General features: G+C 44.4%; 1 protein-coding gene across 1 annotated transcript in view; it reads right to left on the bottom strand.

Annotated features, from left to right (window-relative positions):
- LOC126413254 (UDP-glucosyltransferase 2-like) overlaps nucleotides 1-26,228 on the bottom strand; it is a 124,359-nt gene that overhangs the window by 32,910 nt on the left and 65,221 nt on the right. The window contains exons 4-5 of the mRNA XM_050083155.1: nucleotides 23,724-23,908; nucleotides 318-496 (exon numbers count right to left, since the gene is read on the bottom strand). Coding sequence (XP_049939112.1) covers nucleotides 318-496; nucleotides 23,724-23,908 — 364 coding nt within the window. The remainder of the gene's footprint in view (nucleotides 1-317; nucleotides 497-23,723; nucleotides 23,909-26,228) is intronic.

Here is a 26,228-nt window from a genome sequence, read left to right as displayed (position 1 = left end):
AAGTCACCGTGCAGCCGTCTGAGCCTTAGAAAATCCCTAAATTAATCAGGAAACATCTTACTTCCTCCAACATAAATGCACTCAACGGTGTCATTAGAAAAATGAAGGCTCATATAGAGGACACCGCCAGTCCCTCTTCCCTCGTGCCTTCCAGAAACCGAATGGGAATGAGAGAAATAATCTTGGGGCATTAACTACTCTCTGCGAGACACAGCGAGCGGTGACCTACACGTTACAGATGTACAGCTTACTGCATGACTGTTTTTAGTTTCTATAAATCAAAAAATTATTCAGAATATAAAGAAACTTTCACTTACTTGAGCCATTCTTGCATTGCTGGGTGCTTCAGTCTGTTGCAGCATAGAACACCAGCTTCGTGGTACGCTTCAACTAGTCTCATTGGCCACGTATCTGCCAAGATTGACCTGTTCACTATTGCAGGTTTCATGACAGGTAGAGTCAGGTCAACCAGGGTGTAGTTCTCGTTCTTCTCGGGCTGTAACATACGAAAGTTAACATTTTTGTAACGGAAATAATAAAAGATGTATATTATCTCATTTTACTTGCATATTTTTCTTCTTTGCCTAGTTGAAAGTAGTTTCACGCTTTTTCTAGATCAAAAGACAGGAATGCGAAAACAAATCATGTAGGTATGAAACATATTTTGCATCAGCTCTTAGTTAAGGGCTTGAAAGTTGTACCTATATTGGTCAACAGCAAACAAATCTAAGCAAGAGATGTGAACGTCGTGAAGCATATCACATACATTAATCTCAATAGAGAAAACGAACTAAATATGAAAGATGTTGATGTCAGGTTTAATCTTAAACGTAAATAGTATTGGCACAAAAAAATAAGATCAGATTATGCCCATCTTTCCTCTGAGAAAAAGTTCCGGTGGAATTTCCACCATGAATGCACTATTGAAAAGTGATTGGAAGCAATAAATTTGCTACGGCTGGTAATGGGGGTTAAGCGGGAAGCATTTTACATGGCTGGAGTAACGTTTTATCACGCTGTTGCCTGCCTGTGCTTTCTGGTTAGGCCTCAATTCAACACCGCATCCCTTTGACCAACGATGCAGAATTTGCTTGGCGCCATGGCAGCTACAACAAAATATCCTAGCTTTCGAGATGCATTTTACATGGCTGGAGATGAACAAATCACCACTTAATAATGACTTCAAAGCCTTAGAACGAAATTTTTATTAAAACAAGTGCAGTTAACGGAAGATAATCTGTTAACAAGTATTCTAAAGATAATAACAGTTATTAAAATATTCCGTGCCATGATGCCGTGGTCGGATAGATTTCTTGTTTAACCCCAACGTTTCGTTTGGTTTTCAGCAAGAAAGTCATCGGAGATCGGTATAATAGCCCGGAAAAGTTTAATAACTGTGACGTTTCCGACCGCGAAAGTTTCCATTTTTACAACAAGAGATAATCTTCTTGTGGTTTATATTCATACATTGTGTGAACGACTTTCCTCCACTAGCATCGGAGATAGCGACTACAAGCCGTTAGTGTATATCATCATACTGTCCGGGAACTTCACTGCTTTTATCCTATAGCTGCTAGTGCAACGTCTTCCAGATAGAAGTCTCACTTCACATTGTAGCGGACAGAGACAGGTCGCGGATATGTCTGTCCACAGGAAAAGAGTTAGATGCACACACAGGGTGATCTCCCACATTCATATAAACATTCAGGAATGCTCCAACTTGAGATTAGGAATCGTGATTCGGAAACCAGTGTGTAGAAACTTACGAGGCCTAACATATTGTGGGATAATATAGCAAGAGCTGTACGACAACTTGCGAATCCGATACTGGTTTCTTACATAAATGATTCTTAAAAATGAAGGAAATCGTGTGATATATACAGTCATATGGTTAGTATGACACTGACGTCTGTGCGTACAGTCGAACAAACCTAGTGAAATACCATTGTACCTGGTTATGAAATTAGCACAAAATGCACACATCAAAAAAAGTTTTGCTTCATCTCGGTACCGAGAGTACCGGAACCTGCACAGAAAATTGGAATAGAGATCAACATAAACATCATTTCCGCCCTTTTTATTGCTCATGAAAACCACACAATGCATGTTGTATCACTATACAGTGAGACCTTCAGAGGTGGTAGTCCAGATTGCTGTACGCACCGGTATGTCTAATACCCCGTAGCATGTCCTCTTGCTTTGATGCATGCCTGTATTCGTCGTGGCATACTATCAACAGGTTCATCAAGGAACTGTTGGTCCAGATTGTCTCACTCCTCAACGGCGATTCGGCATAGATCCCTCAGAGTGGTTGGTGGGTCACGTCGTCCATAAACAGCCATTTTCAATCTATCCCAGGCATGTTCGATAGGGTTCACGTCAGGAGAACATGCTGGTGATGTCGAGCGATGTCGTTATCCTGAAGGAAGTCCTTCAAAAGACGTGCACGATGAGGGCGCGAATTGCCGTACATGAAGACGAATGGCTCGCCAATAAGCTACCGATGTGGTTGCACTATCGGTCGGAGGATGGCATTCACGATCTCACAGCCGTTACGGCGCCTACCATGACCACCAGCGGCGTACGTCGGCCCCACATAATGCCTCACCCCCCCCCCCCCCAAAAAAAAACAGGAGGGAACCACCTTGTTGCACTCGCTGGACAGTGTGTCTAAGGCGTTCAGCCTGACCGGGTTGTCTCCGTCGATTGTCTGGTTGCAGGCATATGCGACACTCATCGGTGAAGAGAACGTGATGCCAATCCTGAGCGGTCATTTCGACATGTTGTTGGGCCCATTTGTACCGCCCTGCATCGTGTCGTGGTTGCGATAATGGACCTCGCCATGGACGTGGGGAGTGAACTTGGGCATCATGCAGCCTATTGCGGGCAGTTTCAGTCGTAATACGACGTCCTGTGGCTGCACGAAAAACATTATTCAACTTGGTGACTTTGCTGTCAGGGTTCCTCCGAGCCATAATCCGTAGGTAACTCTCATCCACTGTAGTAGTAGCCCTTAGGCGGCCTAAGCGAGGCATGTCATCGACAGTTTCTGTCTCTCTGTATCTCCTCCATGTCCGAACAACATCGCTTAGGTTCACTCCAAGACGCCTTGACACTTCCCTTGTTGAGAGCCCTTCCTGGCACAAAGTAACAATGCGGAAGCCATCGAACCGCGGTATTGACCGCCCACAGACAACCCGAGCCGTGTATCTCCTTTATGGTGGAATGACAGGAACTGATCGGCTGTCGGACCCCTTTCGTCTAATAGGCGCTTCTCATGCACGGCTGTTTATATCTTTGGGCGGATTTAGTGACATCTCTGAACAGTGAAAGGGACTGTGGTTCAAATGGCTCTGAGCACTATGCGTCCTAACTTCTGAGGTCATAAGTCGCCTAGAACTTAGATCTAATTAAACAAAACTAATCTAAGGACATCACACACATCCATGCCCGAGGCAGGATTCGAACCTGCGACCGTAGCGGTCGCTCGGCTCCAGACTGTAGCGCCTAGAACCGCACGGCCACTCCGGCCGGCGAAAGTGACTGTCTCTGTCATACAATACCCACAGTCAACGTCTGTGTTTAGGAGTTCTGTGTGTATTTTCGTATGCGGAGAACCAAACGAACACTATAGGCCATCTGAAATTAAAAATAAAAGTCAACATAAAGAGTGCAGGAGGAATTTCTTCATTAAACTCGGAGGAGAGTGCAGATAGGTGGAAGGGTACACTGAAGGCCTCTATGACAGGGAGGTGTTGTCTGAGGACGTTATAGAAGAAGAAATTGAGTCAACATGGAAGACGCAGTATTACTCAGAATTTAAAAGCGCCCAGGAAGGATTGGATTGGATTATTTGGGGGAGGAGACCAGACAGCGAGGTCATCGGTCTCATCGGATTAGGGAGGGACGGGGAAGGAAGTCGGCCGTGCCCTTTCAAAGGAATCATCCCGGCATTTGCCTGGAGCAATTTAAGGAAATCACGGAAAACGTAAATCAGGATGGCCGGACGTGAGATTGAACTGTCGTTCTCCCGAATGCGAGTCCAGTGTGCTAACCACTGCGCCACCTCGCTCGGTTCGCTCAGGAAGACTTGAGATCAAATAAGGAAGCAGGTATACATAACGTTCTTGAGACGTGGGCGGCTCGTGTTCCTGCCATTTATTGTTTGTCATCTTCTATTACGGTACGCCCGCATCGTTTCTTATTCCATTTACTGGTGTCACTAACTTCCTGCCTTACTTGCCCGTGAGCGGCAGCAGCAGCGGGTATCGATAAGTGCACTCTCTTACCACCTCTGGAGCGACCGATAGTATTTCCGGGTCGTCGTGTGTGTCTGGCAGTGAGTTGGGCCAGCAGTGCAGTCGGGACGCAGAAGCAGTGAAGTCGGGGACGGAGCGCCGGTGAGGTGCCGACTGACCGCTGGCGACACACACGAACTGTCTGACGGAGGCAAATTGGAGCGGGACGACCGTTGGTTGGTCGTTCGGTTGGTCGTCTCATCAGCCGACGTATATTTGGTCCTTTCACCGTTTCCGAGCCCGGGAGTCAGTCGGTTGGCGTGGAGCAGCAAGGCAGTCTCCGTCGCACGTACTCTGGCCGGGCCCGCTGGCGGTGAAAATACGCGGTTGGAGTGTGAAGTGCTGCTTGCGAGTGTTGCGAAGTTCGTCGCCCACCGATCTTGCACATGAAAGTTGAGTCCTCACTTAATCTACAATCGAGCCTCAACTGTTCACATTTCTTTGTTTGATCCTGGTTGTCGCTTTTGGGATATTCCCGCGAGCGACAACGTGTGTGTATTCAGGTCGGACAAGATTCCAACCGTCTTCCTCTGGAGTGTAACTTAATTTATTCCCTGTTACTGAAGTTGATCAGCGGTATCTCCTGCCTTGTGGTCGTTGACGTTCCGGTTACATGCCCTGGTCGTTGACGTAATTTTCGGCAGTGTATTTTCCTCGTCTTGTTGTTGCTGTCTAGCGCAGTGTGTAGTTCGACAGCTGAGGTGTTGTTGATCGTTGTGGGCGCCAATATTCTGTGTGTCGTCGTATAGAAATCTTGTGGTCGTTTTACTGGTTGCGTGGAGCGGAACTGATTTTGTTGATTGGTCGGTCGGCTGTCTGTGGGTTGGGTTGCCTTCAGATTAAGAATTCGTTGGTCAGGCTGCCTGTCTCACCTAAACGGGCGTTAGTGTTACAATCTCAGGCCGACCCTTAGAAACTTCTGAGCGCCGTTCGTTGTGTGTTACATAGTAATTTCCCTGTTTGGGTTTTAGTTATTTAGTTGATGTGTGGCATTTAGCCGAGTATTAATATCTCTTAATGTTCTTGTATTGCCCTTAAGGCATGAGATCGTTATTCTTTATAGGGGCCTTCAGCCGAATTTTATATGAAATGTTTTATGATAAGGTCTTCTGCCTTTTGATTGAAACTCTTCTTATTGCTTAATATGCGGCCCCCAGCCTGTTTAGGTCGAAGATTTAGAAAATATTTTTTGTGAAACCTCCAGAAGAACCTTGTATTTCAATTTCTTGCTTAGGCCTTGTGTCTTGGATTTTGAGTGTGTCCTTCAGTCGATATAAAGTTAACCAAAGGAGATCGATTAAAGTTTGGAGTGTTTTGCATCCTTGTTGTAATATCGTGTGTCGATAAATAAAGTTTATATGTTGAGTGCAACTGACAGCAACTTATTTTGGCTCATTTTCACATACTAATCCGCTCTGCCCTGCTAGCTCAGGCATTCTATGGGAATTTCTGAAACCATTGGGGGAAGTAGCAAACAAACGAATATTCACTTTGGCGTGTAATCTATGAGACTGGTAACGTACCATGAGACTTTCGGGAAAACATCATTCACAGAATTCCTAAGATAGCAAGAGCTGATAAATTCAAGAACTGTCACACAACAGATACCGATGCATGGAACTTGGGTTATTCTGCGTTGACATTTGTCGTCAGCCGTTACAGGAAGCAGACGGCGCTGCAGACGCGGTCTCACGGGCCCTACAAAGACGGCCAGCACCGTCTATAGGGAATTTCCGGTTTCATATTTCTACACCTGATGAATGGAAATTGTGGTGTCACCGCAAGGCACCACACTTGCTAGGTTGTAGGCTTCAAATCGGCCGCGGTCCGTCAGTACATATCGGACCCGCGAGTCGCCACTGTCTATGCTAGCAGACCGAGAGCCGCCACTCGGCTGGTCTTAAGAGACAAGCTGGCGCACTGGCCAGTTCTACAGCCGACTTTAATAGGAATGGTTCACTTGTTATAGCTTCAGAGATCTTATTTGCAGAGACGCTAGTTAGCATAGCCTTCAGCTAAGTCAGTAGCTACGACATAGCCAGGTGCCACATACAGTTTATGCATTGCCAATTGATCTATATGTGTGAAGCAATCAGAATTGTAAAGAAGTATTCGCAGTTCAGCCTATAACTGCACTTGTAAATATTAATGTACAAAGTCAAGATCTACTTTCACTGCTGATGCTGAATTAAAGCTAAGTATTTAATTACATTCCTGTCTACTAACTTTATAATCACGTAAGATGTTCCAAATACATCCCGTCAAGCCTACGTGATCAACGCGTGCAATTAATGGCCACCCCTCTTGATCAGACTAAGAGCCAAATTGCGTGACTCAGCCGGGTCACCCTTTTTCCATGAGGCCCATAGTTTCGCCTCATACATAACAAAATGGCGACGAGTCTTCTGCTAATTGGTTAGCTGTGATGCAAAGATAAAAATGGTGTTTTTCCTGTCTTCTAACGAACTATACTGTTGGACGGCTGATAGACTCCTGACAGACGAGTGACTGTGGGTGACAGTGGTTTGCGTAGCTCCCGTACTGCCCAGTTGAGTTTGCCCTGATTTCATTTGTACAATGGCCACGCCACAAACACCAGATGTACTGTCAGAATTTTACCGCTTGCAGAATCAGCAGATGCAGGCGCTGCTGGATGCACTTGGACAGCTCGTCCAAGGTCAGCGTGCTGTGCAACAGGATGCGGCCGGCAGCGGGCCACCGCCATTGCAGCCCCAGCACGCAGTGGCACCGCCGTTTCGAGCCTTTGATTCTGCATTGGAAAGCCGGACGGAGTGGTCGCGACAATTTGGCTTTCATCTCGCCGCCTACAGGATTCAAGGTAACGAGCGGCAGCCTTTTCTCTTAGCGTGTGTCTGAGTGTCCACATATCGTGTGATAGTCAAGTTGTTTCACCGACGAGAAATAGCTACTTTGTCATACAAAGAGATTCTGTCAGCATTGGATGCCTATTACAAACAGACTATCAACATTGTGGCAAAGAGGTACCAATTTTTCCGAGCAAGACGTGCGATGGGACAGACTAATTAGTCCAGTGAAACTGACAGAAGAAAAGCCTGTACCTTGCAAAAGGTGGGGTAAAAGATTTTATTTTTTTAACTTGTTCATATTGTTGTAAAGGTTAGAAAACCAAGTTTTGCCAACAAAATTTCTCGTGGGAAAACTTTCTGCAGTCAAAAAACTTCGAAAATTTCGGACTTTTTCAGTTTTTTTCAAAATATCTCAGTTTCATTTGCTCCTATCGCTTTGACGTCTATTTTCTTTTTTAAAGAGCACAAAATTCTCTACAAATTTGATTCTTACCATTTTTTTCTACTCCCAGTATCTAAGGTGCTACAGCGCGTCAAAAAATACCAATTTTTCAAATTTCGAGCAAAGTGGCAAATTACCTAATTTATGAACACTGTTATTTCAGTTTCCATTTGTGTAGTATAAACATATTACTCATCATGTTATTCATTGGAATTTACCATCTCACTCTGCTGCAGGGCCAGGACAAACAGCATCATATTCAGTAACTACGAACACATTCACGTCGGATTGCGTGAAGTTTATTGGTGTTACAATATGTAATACGATTGCATGCAGGTGCCGTACATTTTCTACAGTTGATTGACGTTAATGATCAGTTATAAGAAAAAGTATGTAGGAATTGTTCTTTAGCGGACAGAAGCGTATTTATTCTTTGGCGGGCGGAAGGCGATTATCTCTGGTGATTGTTCACAGCGTGCTGACAGCTATTAGCACACAACAATAAGGGTCCTACAGTTTGGAGTCGCTTCCATTCAGTATATGTTGTGGTGCTGAAAATGAGTATGTCTGACATGAATTTGTGTTTCATTTGCGAAAAAACTGTGGTGAGTGGTGGACGCAATGTGAAAAAGAAAGGACTGAGCACACTTATTGTAGTGCTAAACGCAGGGAGTCTGCTCACACCCGTTATTTGAAAACGCTCAGTGAAGTGATGGTGCATGAAGCATGCTACAAGAAGTACATTAATGAGAGAATGATAGCAGCTAGCCTTCGACATCCTCAGGAACCAACAGGCGTGCTACGTCGGTCGCAGGAAAAAAGGTCAGTTCAATTTCAAAGAGAAATGCTTCTTATGTGCAAAAGGGAATGCTGATGACTTTTTAACCAAGCAGTTAAGATTGCCATATGCCAAATCAAATTTTGTTTACAAAGTAATGAAATTGGAAGTACAGTCGACAGTATTAGAACAGGCTAAACGACGTGGTGATGAATTTGGTCAACAAGTGATAGAGCTGATTCAAAATGTAAATGATTTGGTTGCTGCAGATGGGTGGTACCACAGATTTTGCTACAGAAAGTTCTTTCACGGTGTTTCAGCTACTGGGCAGAAACGTGGTTACCGATCTGCAACACAAGTAGATGAAGCCATGGAGGCTACATTTGCCTACCTGGAAACCAATACGGAAGAATGTCAGTTTTCTATGGACGATCTGTTAGAGCAAATACTCACATCACCTCGTCCTGATATTCGACCTGTCAAGGCTCGCGTTTTCCAGAAATATGGTGACGATGTGGTGATAGCTGAAACAGCTTCAAGGCCAGCAGTCGTATGTTTCAAGGATGTTGGGCACCAACTACTCAGTGAAAATTGGTACACCAAAAGAAATTCAGATACTCAGCAAGAAAGGCTACGAATCGTCAAAGCAGCTGCAAATATCATATTAGACGATATAAGATCAGTAGTGTACGATGTAAAACAGTACCCTCCCTCTGATAATTTTTTATGTGATGTAGAGTCTGTCATATCAGAATCTGTAAGATTGCTCTTTGAAACTATAATTTTGAAACACAAGCGGTCTCCCAGAAAATGGGGGAAAATATGTGTTTCTCTTGCTCATGCACTCATAAGTGCATGTGGAATGTCTGCATGGCCACGTTCGTTTGTTTCATCACTTTTGATTGCTATTAGTGCATACTTGTACCGGAAGTTTGGCTCAAAACATCTCATCCAGGTTTTGTCTTCGCTTGGCTTTGCAGCATCTGATACGGAAGCTGCCCCATTGGAAGTGTCTTCAATCCTTCAGCTTGACAACGAAAGACAACGAAGTGACGCATTTTGCCAATTTGTGTTTGATAATGCAGATTTCAATGTAAACACCCTAGATGGAACTGGTACTTTTCATGCAATGGGAGGTATAATGTGTGTTATTCCTCATGATGCATTGCTTCCTCAGAAAAATATTAAAAAGTTGAATCATCGTCCCTCAGCTCAACTTGTTAGTGGAGGCGGAAAAAAAATGACATACAGACATTCCACAGAACAGAAGTTGGAGGGCTGAAGGCTATAAAAATTGAAGATTTGGACATAATTGCTCCTGCAGAAGGTGAGATCGTCATCTCAACAGCGGAAATTACGTGGTTATATTGTTAACGGTCTCAGAATGCAGGATGGAATGGTTACATGGAACGCTTGACGGCAGGCAAAGAATATTAACGTTCTAAAATAAAGTGTCTTCCATTTCTTAATTCTTCACCAACCCATTATGACACCATATATACTGCTCTGATGATAGCTAGAGATGCATGTAAAAGACATAATCAGACTACATGCTTTGTCACATTTGATCAGCCTCTGTATTGGAAGGCAAGGGATATCGTGGAGATTGATCTTCCTGAATTTCATAATGTGGAGGTCCGACTTGGAGGTTTCCATTTCCTTATGTCGTTCATGGGATGTATCGGTATGATCATGGGTGGAAGTGGATTAAAGGACTTATTTGGTGTAATATTCGCTGAAAACAGTGTTGAAAAGATTTTGTCAGGACATGCATATTCCAGGGCTGTGCGAGCGCATTTATTGTGTCACCTTGCTTTGGCCTGTCAAGTGTGGGATCACATTGAGCTAACAGAAGATGAACGTGGGAAATTGAATGACTGGTCTTCTCCTTGTGGTGAGTCAGAATTGTCATTTGGCCAGGATACCAGTGTTCTCAGGGAACAAGTCATAAAAAAATTTGTAACTGCCCTGAAAACGATTGAAAGTATGGGACCCACAGTAAAATTATGGGTTCAGTACTACAAGATGGTCACTCTCATGAAACAATTTATTGAAGCGAATCGATCAGGCAATTGGAAACTTCATCTTGAAAGCGTGCGAAAAATGCTTCCCTACTTCCATTCAGCTGGACATTTTATGTACGCTAAAAGTGGCCACCTCTACTTACAGGCCGGCCGGAGTGGCCGAGCGGTTAAAGGCGCTACAGTCTGGAACCGCACGACCGCTACGGTCGCAGGTTCGAATCCTGCCTCGGGCATGGATGTGTGTGATGTCCTTAGGTTAGTTAGGTTTAAGTAGTTCTAAGTTCTAGGGGACTGATGACCGTAGCAGTTAAGTCCCATAGTGCTCAGAGCCATTTGAACTCTACTTACAGGATATGTTGAGACTCGAGGAAGAAATGGATTTATCAGAATATGAGAAGTTCACAACGAAAGGACATGTTACAATCCGGCGATCAGAAAAGTATTGGTCAGGGGTTCCTTCTGACATGACTATAGAACAAACATTGATGAGAACAATGAAGAGTTCTGGAGGACTTACATCTGGCCGAGGAATTACGGATAGTGTATTAACCAGATGGACATTGGGTATGATTCACATGCAGAACATTTGTGAAGAAATTGAATCGTATTGCGAAGTGAGCGCAGTAACATCAGAACAGCATGTAGATGCAAGAAGGTGTTGCATCGAACGAGATGGCATAGACTTGCGTAAGCTGCGTGCCCCCTCCCTTCCCTGAAAATGATTTTATAATGTCTATCAGCAGTGGTGTTGTCGGAACGGAGGGGTTAATTGTCATATGTGTCACGAAGAGGGGGGAAAAAGGCATGTAAAGAATAGTTGGTGACAATTTCCACGATGTAAAGTTCCGTAGAAAAGATAAAGTTGTGACTCTCCTTTCTGCGTTCAATTCTGTAAAAGCTGGGAGCACTAAAATTACTGCTGTTGATGCTTTAACTCTTTTCCAAAGGATTTGTTTAATGAAACAAAGTGAAGAAGAGTTCTGAAATATGAACTTGCTCCTTACCCAATGTCCCTATTCTCAGAAAAAGGCATGCGAAAAGGACCAAAATCTTCATTCTACAATGCCTTCGTTCCAGTGGAAGATGTGAAGTCAGGTGGACCGAGTAAATTTTTTGTCATTGATGAGGGTACCTTATCCACAAAGTGACTTGGACTCGAAATGTTTGCTTCAAGTCAATAGCCCAAAGCTATGTTTCTTACCTGCAACGTCATTTTGGATCTCAATTTGCTATTGTATTTGATGGGTATCCATGTGAGGGAGACAAATGTAGCACAAAGAGTGCTGAGAGGATTCGTAAGTCCAAAAAACATTCTTCGGTTGACGTTGTGGTTGAATCAGAGATGGTGAACCAAGTCCCTCAGGACAAGTTCTTGTACAATGAACGAAACAAGATGCGTTTGATCACACTTCTTAAAAAGGAATTTCTGGAGTGTAGCATTGAAGTGCACCAGGCACAGGAAGATGCTTACGTTATGATTGTAACATCTGCCATTTCAAGAATCAAAGATTTTGGAAGTGTTGTCATTGTAGGAGAAGATGTTGACCTGCTTGTGCTCATGACCGGTTTGGGGCATGGCATTGAAAACTTATTTTTCTTAAAGCCAGGAAGAGGAAATGCAGAAGACAAGTGGTTTTCCACTGCATCTTACAAGTTTGACAGTGAATATATTCTGTTCACTCACGCCTTTAGCGGATGTGATACAACATCCGTTTTTTTGGTCAAGGAAAAATTAAGTGCTGCAATATTGTTGCGAAAAATGAACACCTAACCTCAACGCTTTGCACGTTAAATAAGCCACATGCTACCCGTGAAAAAATAACAACAGCAGGAGAACAGGTTACTATCGCATTGTATAGTGGAGGTGTCAGCAGTTCCCACACACTAGACCATTTGCGGTAACAGCTATTCGCCAAGTCTGCCACAAAAAGCAAACTGAATCTTGCACGGTTGCCACCTACACAAGATGCTGCACAACATCATTCGTTGCGGGATTACCAACAAGTCCAAAGTTGGATGGGAAAATGGAAACCTCCTGAGAAATGGGGTTGGAATCACAGTGACCATGGTCCAATACCCGTTATAATGAGCCGAGATCCAGCACCTGAAGCACTTCTTCACATTGTTTCATGCTCATGCAAGCTGAACTGTGGCGGAGCGCGCTCCTGCAGAAAAGCGGGTTTGAAATGTTCTTCAATTTGTAAGAAATGTATTGGGGTCAACTGTGAAAACGTGTCAAAATTTTTATATGAAGGCAGTGAAGAAGATGTTATGGAGGACGTTGAGGAAACCGCTGACGAAATCAACGAACTTGCTGAGGCTGACTCGCTGTTTAAAGAAGAGGTCAATCTGGGATCAACTCTATGTACAAACCCTGAATCCGTAACTCGAGGTATTTCTGGTGACACTGAGGTGCCTGGCCCATCAAAACGTTGGAAGTGATGCTCATATCTGTCTCAAGTGCGCTAAAGTGCGATATTACAAGTATTACACACCCAGAACTGTCAATATTTTTTAGTAAATGACAATGCATTTTAATTGTAATAAAGCTACTTATTTTTAATGTCAACTGTGTGGCTTTTATACACAAGAATAATTACCTATCTAATTAGGTTGCCTATTGCAGCTAATAATAGTTCAGTTTCCTGAGACAATTTATTTTGTGTGTGTGTGTGTGTGTGTGTGTGTGTGTGTGTGTGTGTGTGTGTGTGTGTGTGTGTGTGTCTATGTCTCTTAATGATGTATTTTTATATTTATAGTTTTACAAATACCAGGGCTGAGGTGGCCCATAGTGAACTTCAGGTAGTGATGTAAGAATCACCATAGTTAGGTGCCCAGCAATCCTCATGTTGCATACAGAGAAATTGAATACCTGAAAGTGAGGTGGTAAATTCCAACATATAACATGATGTATAATGTATTTATACTACACAAACACAAACTGAAAAAATAATGTTAAAAATAAGGTATCTTGCCACTATGCTCGAAATTTGATAAATTGGTATTTTTTGAGGCGCTGTAGCGCCTTAGATATTGGGAGTAGAAAAAATGACAACAATCAAATTTATAGAGAATTTTGTGCTCTTTAAAAAAGAAAATAGACGTTAAAGCGATAGAAGCAAAAAAAACTGAGATATGTTGAAAAAACTGAAAAAAGGCCGAAATTTTCCAAGTTTTTTGACTGCAGAAAGTTTTCCGAAGCGAAATTTTGTTGGCAAAACTCGGTGTTCTAATCTTTCCAACCGTATGAACGAGTTGAAAAAAAAATAAACTCTTCTACCCCACCTTTTGCGAAGTATATCTGCTATTTGACTGGACTAAATCGGAAGTGGGTGGTAAATTTACGAGGCCTCACTCGCGACTGCGCCTTTGAATGTCAATGTGGCCTCACGTACTCGGATACCATTGTACGTGACGCCATTGCACAGAAAGTTTCTGATACACGTATCAGGGAACAGATTTTGAAACTTGTCAGACCATGCCTTGCCCAAGTGATCGACATATTGGATCGACAAGACACACTGGATTTTGCTCAGGAGTCGTTTGAAACTTCCCCACAGTGTGTCAGAATAGCAAGCCTGCAGCGCCGTGTACGGCCCTCGTGCCCGGGCGCGCCGGTGCCGTCTTGCTCTATCCCAAGTGTGCCACGCCGGCAGGCAAATGCTGTTTTGAAATCGTGCCCGCGGTGTGTTACTAAGCATACGCGCCAAACTTGCTCATCACGTCAGGCTGTTTGCTATTTTTTGCTACAAAAATGGACATGTTCAATCTGTTTGTCAAAGAAAGCTCAAATCGGAAACTCAAAATCGTTCCAGGCACTTTGCTTCTCGCCGGAATGGGAATCGAACTAAGACTGCTGTGGCTCGAGAGCATTCTCCGATGGAAATTCATGGTGTGCATCCCACACCGACTAGTGACACTCTACCGTATAGTGACTGTGTTCGTTCTACCAGTAGTGCGCGTAGCCATAGACGGAAGTCCCGCCCCACTGCTTGTGATTTCGTGCCTGTGTCTGTCAATGTTACACGTGTCGTAGGAAAGACCATAAACGTTTAGTGGACTTGGACATTTACGGCAGCGTCATTCGATTGCAGCTCGATACGGGAGCTGCCGTTTCTTTCATAAATCAAGACACAAACTATTGGGCAAACCCCCTTTTCGTGACGCAAACAATACGTTGACTAGCTATTCAGGACAGAAGCTCCCTGTATTAGGTCAGTGCAGCCTTCTTGCCACGTACAGAGGACAAACAAAACTTGTGTCTTTTTACGTACTTCGTTCTACTTCTTCAGTGAATTTGTTTGGTTTGGATTCTTTTCATTAGTTTAACTTTTCCATTTCCGATAATGTCCTATTAGTGAACCGGACTGTGCCTTCGGACAGTGTTCCATGTCCCTGTGCTGAATTTGCCGACATTTTTGCGCCGGACCTGGGTGGCGCCAAGAATTATCAAGCACATTTGGAACTTTTAGCAAACGCGCAACCGAAATTTTTCAGAGCACGCACGGTTCCCCACGCTTTGCGTGATGAGGTCGCTAAAACATTACACGCTTTGGAAGCCCAAGGTGTCATTGAACATATTCAGGCTTCCCTCTGGGCATCGCCCTCAATCAATTTGCCGAAACCTTCAGGAAAATTGAGGCTTTGTGTGGAGTTCAAGGCAACTGGGAATCCGCAGCTAGTAATTGCGGCATTTCCTTTGCCACGTCCTGAAGATCTTTTGGATAAACTATGTCCGTGCACATATTTTTCGAAGTTGGTCGATGCGTACTTGCAAATTCCGGTGGACGAAGAATCCCAACGCGTATTGGTAGTTAACACGCATCTGGGTTTATGGTATATAAGTTTCAACGTCTGCCATTCGGGTGCGCGTTGGCCCCTGCATTGTTCCAACAATCCTTCAGACTGTTTGCACGTCGGTCCCTACAGCCGTCAATTATCTTGACGATATAGTGGTCCCCGCAAGGACGGAGGAAGAACATTTAGCTAATCTACGGACCTTATTTCTGGTTTTGCGACAGAACGGTCTTCGCTTACGGAAGGGCAAATGTGTATTCTTTGCCAGTGACTTGCCATACCTGGGACATGTACTTAATGCCCAAGGCATACATACCAGTCCCACTCACGTCCGTGCCATACGAGACTTACATCGCCGACGAACGTGAAGCAGCTGCAGACTATTCGATCCCAAGAAACCTCTTTTGTTAATGGTGGATGCATCTGATTTCGGGGTCGGTGCTGTGCTTGCGCATAAAGATGGTTTGCGCGATAGACCTATTGCCTTTGCGTCAGAATTGCTCTCCTCTGCGCAAAGAAATTATTCGCAGATCGAGAAAGAAGCGTTAGCTCTCATATTTGATGTGACGAAGTTTCATGACTTCTTGTATGGTCGTCACTTTACAATCATCACCGACCACCAACCACTGACATCGCTATTTCATCCGAACAAGCCTGTACCTCCACATACGGTGCAGAAACTTATCAGGTGGTCTATTTTCCTCTCGCAGTACCGCTAAGATATTTTGTATCGGTCCACAGCTAAGCACGGATACGCCGATGCGTTGTCCCGTTTACCTGTTGCTGACGATAAAGCATTCGATTCTTCCGAACTTGCTTTTATGTTCATCGACGCTGGTCGAATCTTTTCCGATAGATTTTCGTCGTGTAGCCACAGCCACGGCTGCCGACCCTGTCCTTGCTATTGTTCTGCGACAACTCAATGGCCGTTGTCAAAGTCACGGATTTGGTTCGCCGAATTTTTGCTCACAAACAGAGACCTTTTGTTCGGCGTGGTGTGTTGTTGTTGCGTACTGATAATGATCAGTCCAGGGTAGCAGTGTCTCGTTCTTTACAGTCATCTGTTTTAAATCTTCTGCATCAAGGACACTGGGGTGTATTGCGGACGAAACAATTTGCTCGCCGACACTGTATTTGGTTCAGAATCGATGATGCTATTACAAAGATTTGCTCTTCTTGCGCGGTTTGTGCAGAACAACAATGAGCACCACCGCAGAAATTCGTTTCATGGCCGAAAGCCGCATCCCCTTGGCAGCGCCTACACATTGATTTTGCTGGTCCATTCTGGAATGCTCGATGCTTGGTCGTGATTGATTTATACAGTAATTTTCCTTTTGTTGTCCGGATGTCTTCCACGAAATCATCGGCCACCATCCAATCATTATCTGCTACTTTTTGTATTGAAGATCTTCCACAGACGATTGTCTCCGACAATGGGCCACAATTGATGTCCGTAAAGTTTCAATCATTTTGCAAAACCAACGGTATTCCACATCTGACGTCAGCGCCGTTTTCACCACAGTCCAACGGTCAAGCTGAAAGGTTGGTCAGGAATTTCAAATCACAGATGTTAAAGTTGCGAGACTCACATTCTCGGCAGGACGCATTGTTGCTCTTCTTATCCTCATATCGTTCTTTGCCCCGAGATGTCCGTTCGTCGGCTGAATTGCTCCATGGCCGTCCTCATCGGACTTTGATGACGTTGTTGCATCCACCGCATCGTGTTACTTTGCCACGGCGTACTCCTACTTTTGCTCCTGGCGACGTTGTTTATTATCGCCAATATCGTGGGTCTAAGCGTTGGCTTCAAGGGCACATTCTTCGCTGCCTCGGCCGCGCTATGTATATGGTTTTGGGTGCCTCTGGTGAGGTGCGCAGGTATCTCAATCATTTGCGCCTCTGTAGTCGCAAGGAATCTGCCTCTCGCCCTCTGCTTTCAGCTACGGTGCCGTTCGGTCAGCGCCCCTGGGAACCATCTACTGTCTCGCCTCATCCCCCGGTGCTACCGACGATTCCTACCATTTTGACACACGACGACACGCCAGCGCAGACGCATGGTATCGCATCGGAGGCGCCCGCAGTGGAGGCGTCGCTGCGGTAGCCTGGCGCCCCTCTGGGTCAAGCGAAGAAGATCGGACCACGGGAACACTTGTCCTCCGGAGTGGAACTCATGCACACTCCAGAAATGATGTCGTCTTCTCCCGTCGGGTGCCCCGACCCAGTAGAGGTCGATCCTTCGGCCCCACCCATAGCTATAAAGGCGCCGACACCTCATGTTGGCTTGTACCCTGGACGTGCCCTTAGCGCTAGGATTTCACCCGGAACAAGTCCCGCCCATTCACCCCCCTCCACGCCTATCCATAGTGTAAGGCCCTCCCCTAAACAGCCGCCAGTTCCACAAACTGGAAGCTACATCAAAGTTGTTATCGTCACAGTCCAACACATGTTACACTGTGATGAGATTCGGTAATGATAAGAAATTTAAAATTTTCATTAACAAATTTTCATTAAATTATTCACTTATTATAATACGTTTATTTGAGGGAAACAGCAGAGCAAACATACAGCGGAAAAACAATAATTATGAATCTGTCATGGCTGTAGTAAAGCCAGGGATGCAGTCGACTAACTCTGATGTCTAAAATCAACGTTATATAGAAATAAGTGAAAGTCGTTTTGTTTATGTAGACCCTCATAGTAGCTCTCGAAAATTAAAGAATATAAGACTGCCATAAAGTAGAAATGCCTAATGAAAGCAGTAAGATATTTACTTATATGCCATATTTCGTTAGTATTTGCACGGGTACTGGGTGAATTTTAACTTGTAAATTATTCCAATGCCATACCTGCTCATTATAAACGAGGTTATAAAGAACTTTGGCTGTTTCTATGTGATCAGTGTCCTACATGCTGTTGCAAACGTCTTAGGGAAATAACCTGTCGTTATTGTTTGTCCTGTCTGTTTTTAACCACAAGATTTATTAATTTCGTAAATGTCATTCAAACCATTTTTTAAAAATAATAATGATGATGTTTATGTTTGTCACAGAGCAGTTATGGAGGAAATAAATGCTGCAGTGTTTCACGGCTGTAAAACGTCCCTCATGCTGTGCTAGTTCTTCTTCCCCCCCCCCCTCCCCCTCCCCTAAAGCTTTTCAGCAAAACTATTCAGTGAATAGCAAGCGAAATCAGCTTGGATCGATTTAGCAAGAACAAAGTAATTTTGATGCCATCTGGAAGTATAGTGAACGTTGGTGCTTGTTTCACAAATACTGTCTGAGTTCTGAAACTTAAGTGTCAATTATACTGAGGTTCCTCTTTCTCCAACCAAGTTATTCTTTGAGGGTAGGATTATCCTGTCGCAGCTTTGGGTGCTTTTTCTCACACAGAAGAATGTTTTTTCATAGGCTATTCATCTGAATACTGAGCTCTCGTATTTAAAGAATTCAGTGCTAAACTGTTTTCTCTTATGTTTGCTGTGGAAGTACCTGGCACAGCTGACGCCAATCGTGCACGTTTTTTGTAACGTGTCTTTTAACCAACCGGCAAAATTTAAGACCTGGCAAGATATTAATGTAACATTCACTCCAAGTGCAGCCGAACGCGGTAAGCCACGTGGGTCAACTGAAACGATGCCCAGGCGCCGAACAAAGACCGGGTAAACCGGGGGTGAGTGGGCGGGACTTGTTCCGGGTGAAATCCTAGCGCTAACGATTCCTGTACCCTGGGGGAGGTTTAAAGGCGTTTCTCCCCGCGATCCGAATGAGGGTCACAGCCTCGCCTGAAGTTCGGCTCCCAACCTCTTCGCATACATCAGCATGGGGTCCTCCCCCAGACGGTCGTAAGCCGTACTCCACGCCGTTCGCCGATTTGCGGGGGAGGAATGTGGTTTTACCGCAAGGCACCACACTTGCTAGGTTTTAGGTTTCAAATCGGCCGCGGTCCGTCAGTACACATCGGACCCGCGAGTCGCCACTGTCGACGCTAGCAGACCAAGTGCCGCCACTCGACTGGTCTTAAAAGCTAGCGCACTGGCCAGTTCTGCAGCCGACTTTAATAGGAATGGTTCACTTGTTATAGTTTCAGAGATCTCGTTTGCAGAGACGCTAGTTAGCATAGCCTTCAGCTAAGTCAGTAGCTACGACCTAGCCAGGCGCCACATTCAGTTTATGCATTGACAATTGATCTATATGTGTGAGGCAATCAGAATTGTAAAGAAGTATTCGCAGTTCAGCCTATAACTGCACCTGTAAATATTATTGTACAAAGTCAAGATAGACGTTCACCGCTGATGATGAATTAAAGCTAGGTATTTAATTGTAATGCCGGCCGCGGTGGTCTAGCGGTTCTGGCGGTGCAGTCCGGAACCGCGGGACTGCTACAGTCGCAGGTTCGAATCCTGCCTCGGGCATGGGTGTGTGTGATGTCCTTAGGTTACTTAGGTTTACGTAGTTCTAAGTTCTAGGGGACTTATGACCTAAGATGTTGAGTCCCATAGTGCTCAGAGCCATTTGAACCATTACTTGTAATCACCTAAGATGTTCCAGATACATCCCGTCAAGTGTAGTTCATTGATCCTCACGTCAGCCTACGTGATCAACGCGTGCAATTAATGGCCACACCTCGTGATCAGACTAAGAATCAAAGTGCGTGACTCAGCCGGGACCCTTTTTCCAAGAAGCCCATAGTCGCCTCATACCTAACGCCGTGTGGCTGGGGCCCCCATCAGGTACACCGTTAGCCTGGTGCAAGTCTTTCGATTTGACGCCACTTCGGCGACTTGCGTGTCGATGGGGATGAAAGGTTTATGATGAGGACAACACAACACCCAGTCCCTGAGCGGAGAAAATCTCCGACACAGCTGGGGAGTGGAACCCGGGCCGTTAGGTATGACACTCCGTCGTCCTGACCACTCAGCTACCAGGGGCGGACCTACACCTGGTAATAACAGTACACTGGTTCTGTTTGGACGCATTTGGTAATAACGTCGCCATTGTTCACATTTCCGTATTTACCGCGCGCACTTCGGAAAGACACGAGTGGCACATTAATCCCGTGACTACATGACGGTTCTTATGCATGCGCGCCGGATTCGCGTACGTTGCGTACACGCCGCAGAAACGCCCTCACACGGAAACTTTTTATCGCCCCTAGTACATTAATACTCGGTTTCAGCTCTACAGTACCACACAATAAGTACATGTAACTAACAGAGCATAGGCTTTTTTGGAATATACACGGTGTCCAGAAAGGACTCCCTGATTTCAAAATTAAATATCTCGAAAACAAAGATCGATAGAGGAATGCAGTAAACGGTATGTTTATTGTGAAAACTGTAAGAAGATTATACAGCAGTTTGAAATAATAGTTACAAAAGCTGCTAACAGATGGCGTTGTAATCGCCATACGTAATGCCTAGTATAAATAGTGATCCGAAGCCCAGAGCGATCAGTTCCACTATTGAAACGTGAAAGGAGGTTAGCGTACCGAAGGAAGAGATTAAAACCATGTACTACATTGAACAACGCGTTTTTGTGGTGCTAGAGTACCACAGGTTAGAAGAGAGTCCTACGGCAACAAGGCGAAGTTTTCAAGCAAGATTTAATGTTCCAAAAGGACCCGATGCGAAAACCTTCGTACGCTCTTCGCAAAATTTCAACGAACAGGCAGCATAACTGATGATCTAGTGGGGCATGTTGGCCGCAAGCAAACAGCAGTTACGCCTGAAAATATCACCACAGTTTCTGGAATCATTCAGCGAAATCCAATGTCATCCGTCCTTAGAATTGCATCTGAGACTGGTTTGAAGCGTTCCAGCACGCAGAAAATACTGAGAAAGAGCCTACACATTTTTCCATTCAAAATTCAAACGCACCAGGCCATACCCGTACGAGCTGTGCAACAAACGGTTGCGTTTGCTAATCAGATGCTCACAATGATTGATAGTGAAGGATTTGATGTTGGCTGCAACTGGTTTACAGATGAAGCACACTTCCACCTGAATGGATACGTGAATAAGCAGAACTGGCGATTTTGGGGTTCCGAAAAGCCATATTGGTGTGAAGCGAAACCTCTGTATTCTCCTAAAGTTACTGTGTGGGCTGCAGTATGCAGCAGAGGCATTATTGGCCCTTTTTTCATTCGAGAAACAGTCACTGGTGCACATTACGTTGCAATTTTGGAACAATTTGTCGCCACACAGCAAGCGTTAGAGGTTCGACCAGGTACTGACTGGTTTATGCAAGATGGAGCCCGACCACATCAGACCGAACAAGTGTTTCGCTTTCTTGAGGAATACTTCGGGAATCGAGTCATTGCTTTGGAATATCGCAAATTTACAGGTGCAGGCATGGAATGGCCTCCATATTCGCCGGATTTGACTCCCTGTGACTTTTTTTTGTGGGGCACAGTGAAAGACATGGTCTACCCGAAGCATCCCGCCACGCTGGACGAGCTTGAATCGGCGATCTCTGTGGCATGTGAATCCATTTCGGTTGAGACACTACGAAATGTGATGGCGAATTTCATTCTTCGTTTGCGCCACCTCTGCAGTGCCAATGGTGAACATTTTGAAAACATTGTGATGTGATTGTTTGCAAAGATTGTTTTCATACGATTATTTCACTTATGTATGCTGATATGAGCTGTACAGCGTACAGTGCCATCTTTTAGCAGCTTTTGTAACTATTATTTCAAACTGCTGTATAAACTTCTTACAGCTTTCACAATAAACATACCGTGTACTGCATTCCTCTATCGATCTTTGTTTTCGAGATAATTAATTTTGAAATCAGGGAGCCCTTTTCTGGACACTCTGTACGAACATGTACTATAGCTTACATCGTAATTCCGCCTTAATATTTTATATTATATTTAATGTACTTGCATATTAACGTATTAGCACAATACACGCAGCTATAGTATATTAGCACATCAACAGAACATTGCTGGCAGCGCGGTGTAGCCGCGTGGTCTCAGGCGCTTTACCACGGTTCGCACGGCTCCCCCTGTCGGAGGATTGAGTCCTCCGTCAGCATGTGTGTGTGTGTGTGTGTGTGTGTGTGTGTGTGTGTGTGTGTTGTCCTTAGTTAAAGTTGGATTAAGTAGTGTGTAAGACGGACCGATGGCCTCAGCAGTTTGGTCCCATAGGAACTTACCACAAATTGTTTTCCATAATATTGCTGAATGGAATCCTCACCTTGTTAAGCCTAATGTAAATGCAAAATAGACTGAAAATAATAATACTCCGACTTGTAAGACGCATAATAAATCTCGTTGGCAGCTAGTCAGAAGTCAGTACTAACGACTAAATAAATAAATAAATTCTCACAATATCAGAATTTTCAACACCAAAGTGTTGATTGTATAGCCGAAGCAGCTAAAGCTGAATAGCACAAGTAAAACTTTGCAGAACATTCATGTAAGAGCTTAAGAAAATATTTTAGGTAATGCTGTCCTCTCTCATCTTGGCCAAAGTCGGAAATCTGAACTTTAGTTTACTGCCATAATTGTACTGCCTGCAACGCAAAGACCATTGTACTGTAACTCAAAAACAATCTGCTAGATTCGATAAACTGCTCTGGTCAAAATCTCTATCCGAATCTGACAGACTGTTTCGTGTAAACCCGCTTAAAACGCTACAATGACTATTCTCTATGATAGAGGAAGAAAGTAAATACGAGGGTTGGATCTAAAATAGTGGCAACTATTTATTCACAACCGACACAAAAGATTTACATGATTGCCCCTGTTACTGTCCTTGAAAGTAGTCACTAGCGTTGTGTAGAACCCGTTGCCAGCGATGTGGAAGGCGTAGTATACCGTTAGCAGAGCCTCTTCTGTTGATGGTGTGAATGGAGCGGTCTACCGCCTGTCGAATCTCTGGAAACAGTTCTGAAGTGAATGCCACGAAATGGTTCCTTCATCTTCGGAATCAAATCAAAGTCACAAGGACTTAAGTCCGGGGATTATGGTGGATGGTACAGTACTTCGCAGTCCCATCGACCGAATAGAGCAGCCATAGCTTGCGCTGTATGCGCCCGCGCATTGTCGTGCAAAATGATGGGTGGGTTGCACAGAAAGTGCTGACGCTTCTTTCGCAAATCCGGTCGCAGGTGATGCTCCAAAAACGAACAGTAATTCTGTGCATTGAAGGTCTGCCGTGGAACAACGTAATGCGTTAGGATAACAGCATCACACTCGTATACGAGAACGACCATAAATTTACATCGCTCCTTTCGCACTATCGAAACAAAAGGCTCTGCTAACGGCATACTACGACTTCCACATCGCTGGCAACGGGTTCTACACAACGCTGGTGACTACTTTGAAGGACAGTAACAGGTGCAAACACGTAACTCTTTTGCATCGGTTGTGAATAAATAGTTGGCACTATTTACGTTGCAACCCTCGTAATTATTGTCTCGGGTGTACGAGTATCAGGAGCTCTAACAATGTAACACTTGCTATTGGGAAATCTACACACTGTTAGTTAGACAGAAGGTGCCTTTGGAGTGCGTAGTGCGTAGCATCGTCAGACCCACAGAGCCAGCTTACCTGCAGGGGGTGCGGCGTGACGTAGGTGACGTGGTGCCCCCTGTCGAGCAGCGCGGTCACCACCTTGTGCAGGGGCAGCGCGTGGCTCACAGCCCACGTGGGCGCCACGAACAAGATGTCCGCCGACCGGGAGCAATGCGCGGCCAGCACCAAGAGAAGCCACGCCCTCGCCATTCCCATGTTTCCTGCAAATGTTGTAAGACTTCCGATAGCATACCAAAGTCTGGTTAATTCTCCATTCCATGCTGAATGCGTGAAAGTGAACTTACGGGTCAGCGGCTTTTCCGTAGCATGTTGGTAATGGTTCGGGTGATGAATGATGGGAAGTAAACATTACAAACCACGAGTGGGATGAGGGACAGCCAATAACATTGCTAGTTCTTAATTTCGTATGGTTCGTCAGTGAAGTTAGCAGGATTTTGTTTTACCCACAGCAGTTTAAGGTATTAGGTCTCACCCTAGTGAAATAGAATATGGTAAATATTTCATCTTTTAGAAGTAGAAAACGGTTACACATTCACGCAACAGCTACTCATGCGTACATGGCCACTTGCACCACCCGCAAAGCATGACTACAACTGCACCTGATGTGAGCAGCAGTGTTGATGGGAGTAAGGAAGACCATGAGACTGGAAGGGGGATGGATAGAAGGGTAGGGGTGGGAGAATAGGCAGTGCTGCATGTGGCAGTGTGCAAGGGCATCGTGTGGACAGGGTAGGACTACAAAGGGCAGCATTGGGTGGCGCTCTGCTGCGGTGGGGGAGGGGGGTTGAAAAGGGAGGGAGTAGGGAGGAAAGGACATTCAGAGGTCAAATTATGGTAGAGTACTAAGAGAAAAGAAATTTATTGCATAAACTGACTCAAAGAAGGGATTGATAGGAAACATGCTGTGGATTCAAAGAATAATCAATCTGGTAGTGAGGCAAAGTAGGGGGATAACAATTTTTGAGGGAGATTAAGGCTTGACTACAGTAAGCAGATTCAAATGAATGTAATTTGCAGAAGTTACACAGACATGATGAAGCTTGGACGGGATGGACAATTGTGGGAAACTTCATCAGACCAGAATTTATATGGAAGACAACAACAAAAAATAATTAAAGATAGATGATTCATATTTATGAGGGCTTATGGAACAATTAACTCACGATATATTACGGAAAAACAGCGAAATGTTTGTGACAAAAATGATTGTAAACATCGTTGATGTGCTGTGCTCTGTGGTCCCGCGCTAACCACGTTCTCGGAAATCGCAACACATTCCGGAAAGACAGTGAAATATATGAGACGGACAAGATTACAAAGTTCTTTGCTGTTCGTTCCACTAGCAGTAATTTAAACTGTGATATTAGGTCCCAGCCTAACCACAACTTTGGAAATCGTGATATATTCGATAAAAGAAAATAGCCAAATCTTTGTGACTTCCAACATTGTAAATTTTATGAACGATTCTCATTGGCAGCCGTATACTATCATCTGATTGGCTACTATCACTGGTAACGAAACGCAAACGGAATATCGGATACACTGAAGTGCACATTAGCCGTTGGATGATACCGCTCTCAAATCACAGGCCCGCAGGAGAAAAAGAAAATCTACCGATACAGTTAGACTGACTAATAAGAAATTGCATCCCTCATTACAAATTGACGTTACATTTTGGATAATCATCGTGGAACAACTGTTATTAATGAAGAGGGACTTCCATAGTATTTTGATTCGTAGGAAGTGACATTCTCGTGTACAACGAATTCAAACCGATTAATAAAATTTGATATAAGGATAATTAGCAGATGATAAGCGTTTGATTAAAAGAGTGGCATCTAATCCTCAACATAGATAGACGAAAACACTACAAACAGTTTCACAACGCGATCGGAGGTTCATCACTGAAACCAATTACAGTCATCAAACAGCTACGGGTATATGTCCAGTAAGATTTACAGTTGAACTACTACATACATGTACTCGCAAAGAAGGGAGATAACAGAGACGAAGTAATTGATAGAGTCCTAAGGTTCAAATGGCTCTGAGCACTATGGAACTTAACGTCTGAGGTTATCAGTCCCCTAGAACGTAAAACTACTTAAACGTAACTAACCTAAGGACATCACACACATCCATGCCCGAGGCAGGATTCGAACCTACGACCGTAGCGAGAGTCCTAAGGAAATATAATTTACCCAAGGAAGCTGCCGCTTACACACACTTCGTTCAACCAATTCCTGAGGTTCACGAGTCAGAATGAAACATTTACAAGTTAAATAAACGCTTCTAATATATAAGATTCAATGAATAGCAGCGCAATTCGTGGTGTGTTTCTTTATTGAGCGCGAGAGCATCAGAAAAACAAAGGTCAACAAAACTTCAATGAGACAAGCGACAACAATGGCTTTATGCATAGCAGGGAGATTTATATAGGGGCGTATCACTTTTGTCAACATGCATGGCAGAATTAAGTCCTCTCAATATGTTGCAATGCTGTACTCGTGAGCGATGAATGAT

The sequence above is a fragment of the Schistocerca serialis genome, chromosome 7 (assembly GCF_023864345.2).
Source record: "Schistocerca serialis cubense isolate TAMUIC-IGC-003099 chromosome 7, iqSchSeri2.2, whole genome shotgun sequence".
In the NCBI taxonomy this organism is placed as follows: Eukaryota; Metazoa; Arthropoda; class Insecta; order Orthoptera; family Acrididae; genus Schistocerca; species Schistocerca serialis.
This window is presented reverse-complemented; position numbering and strand designations above follow the sequence as displayed.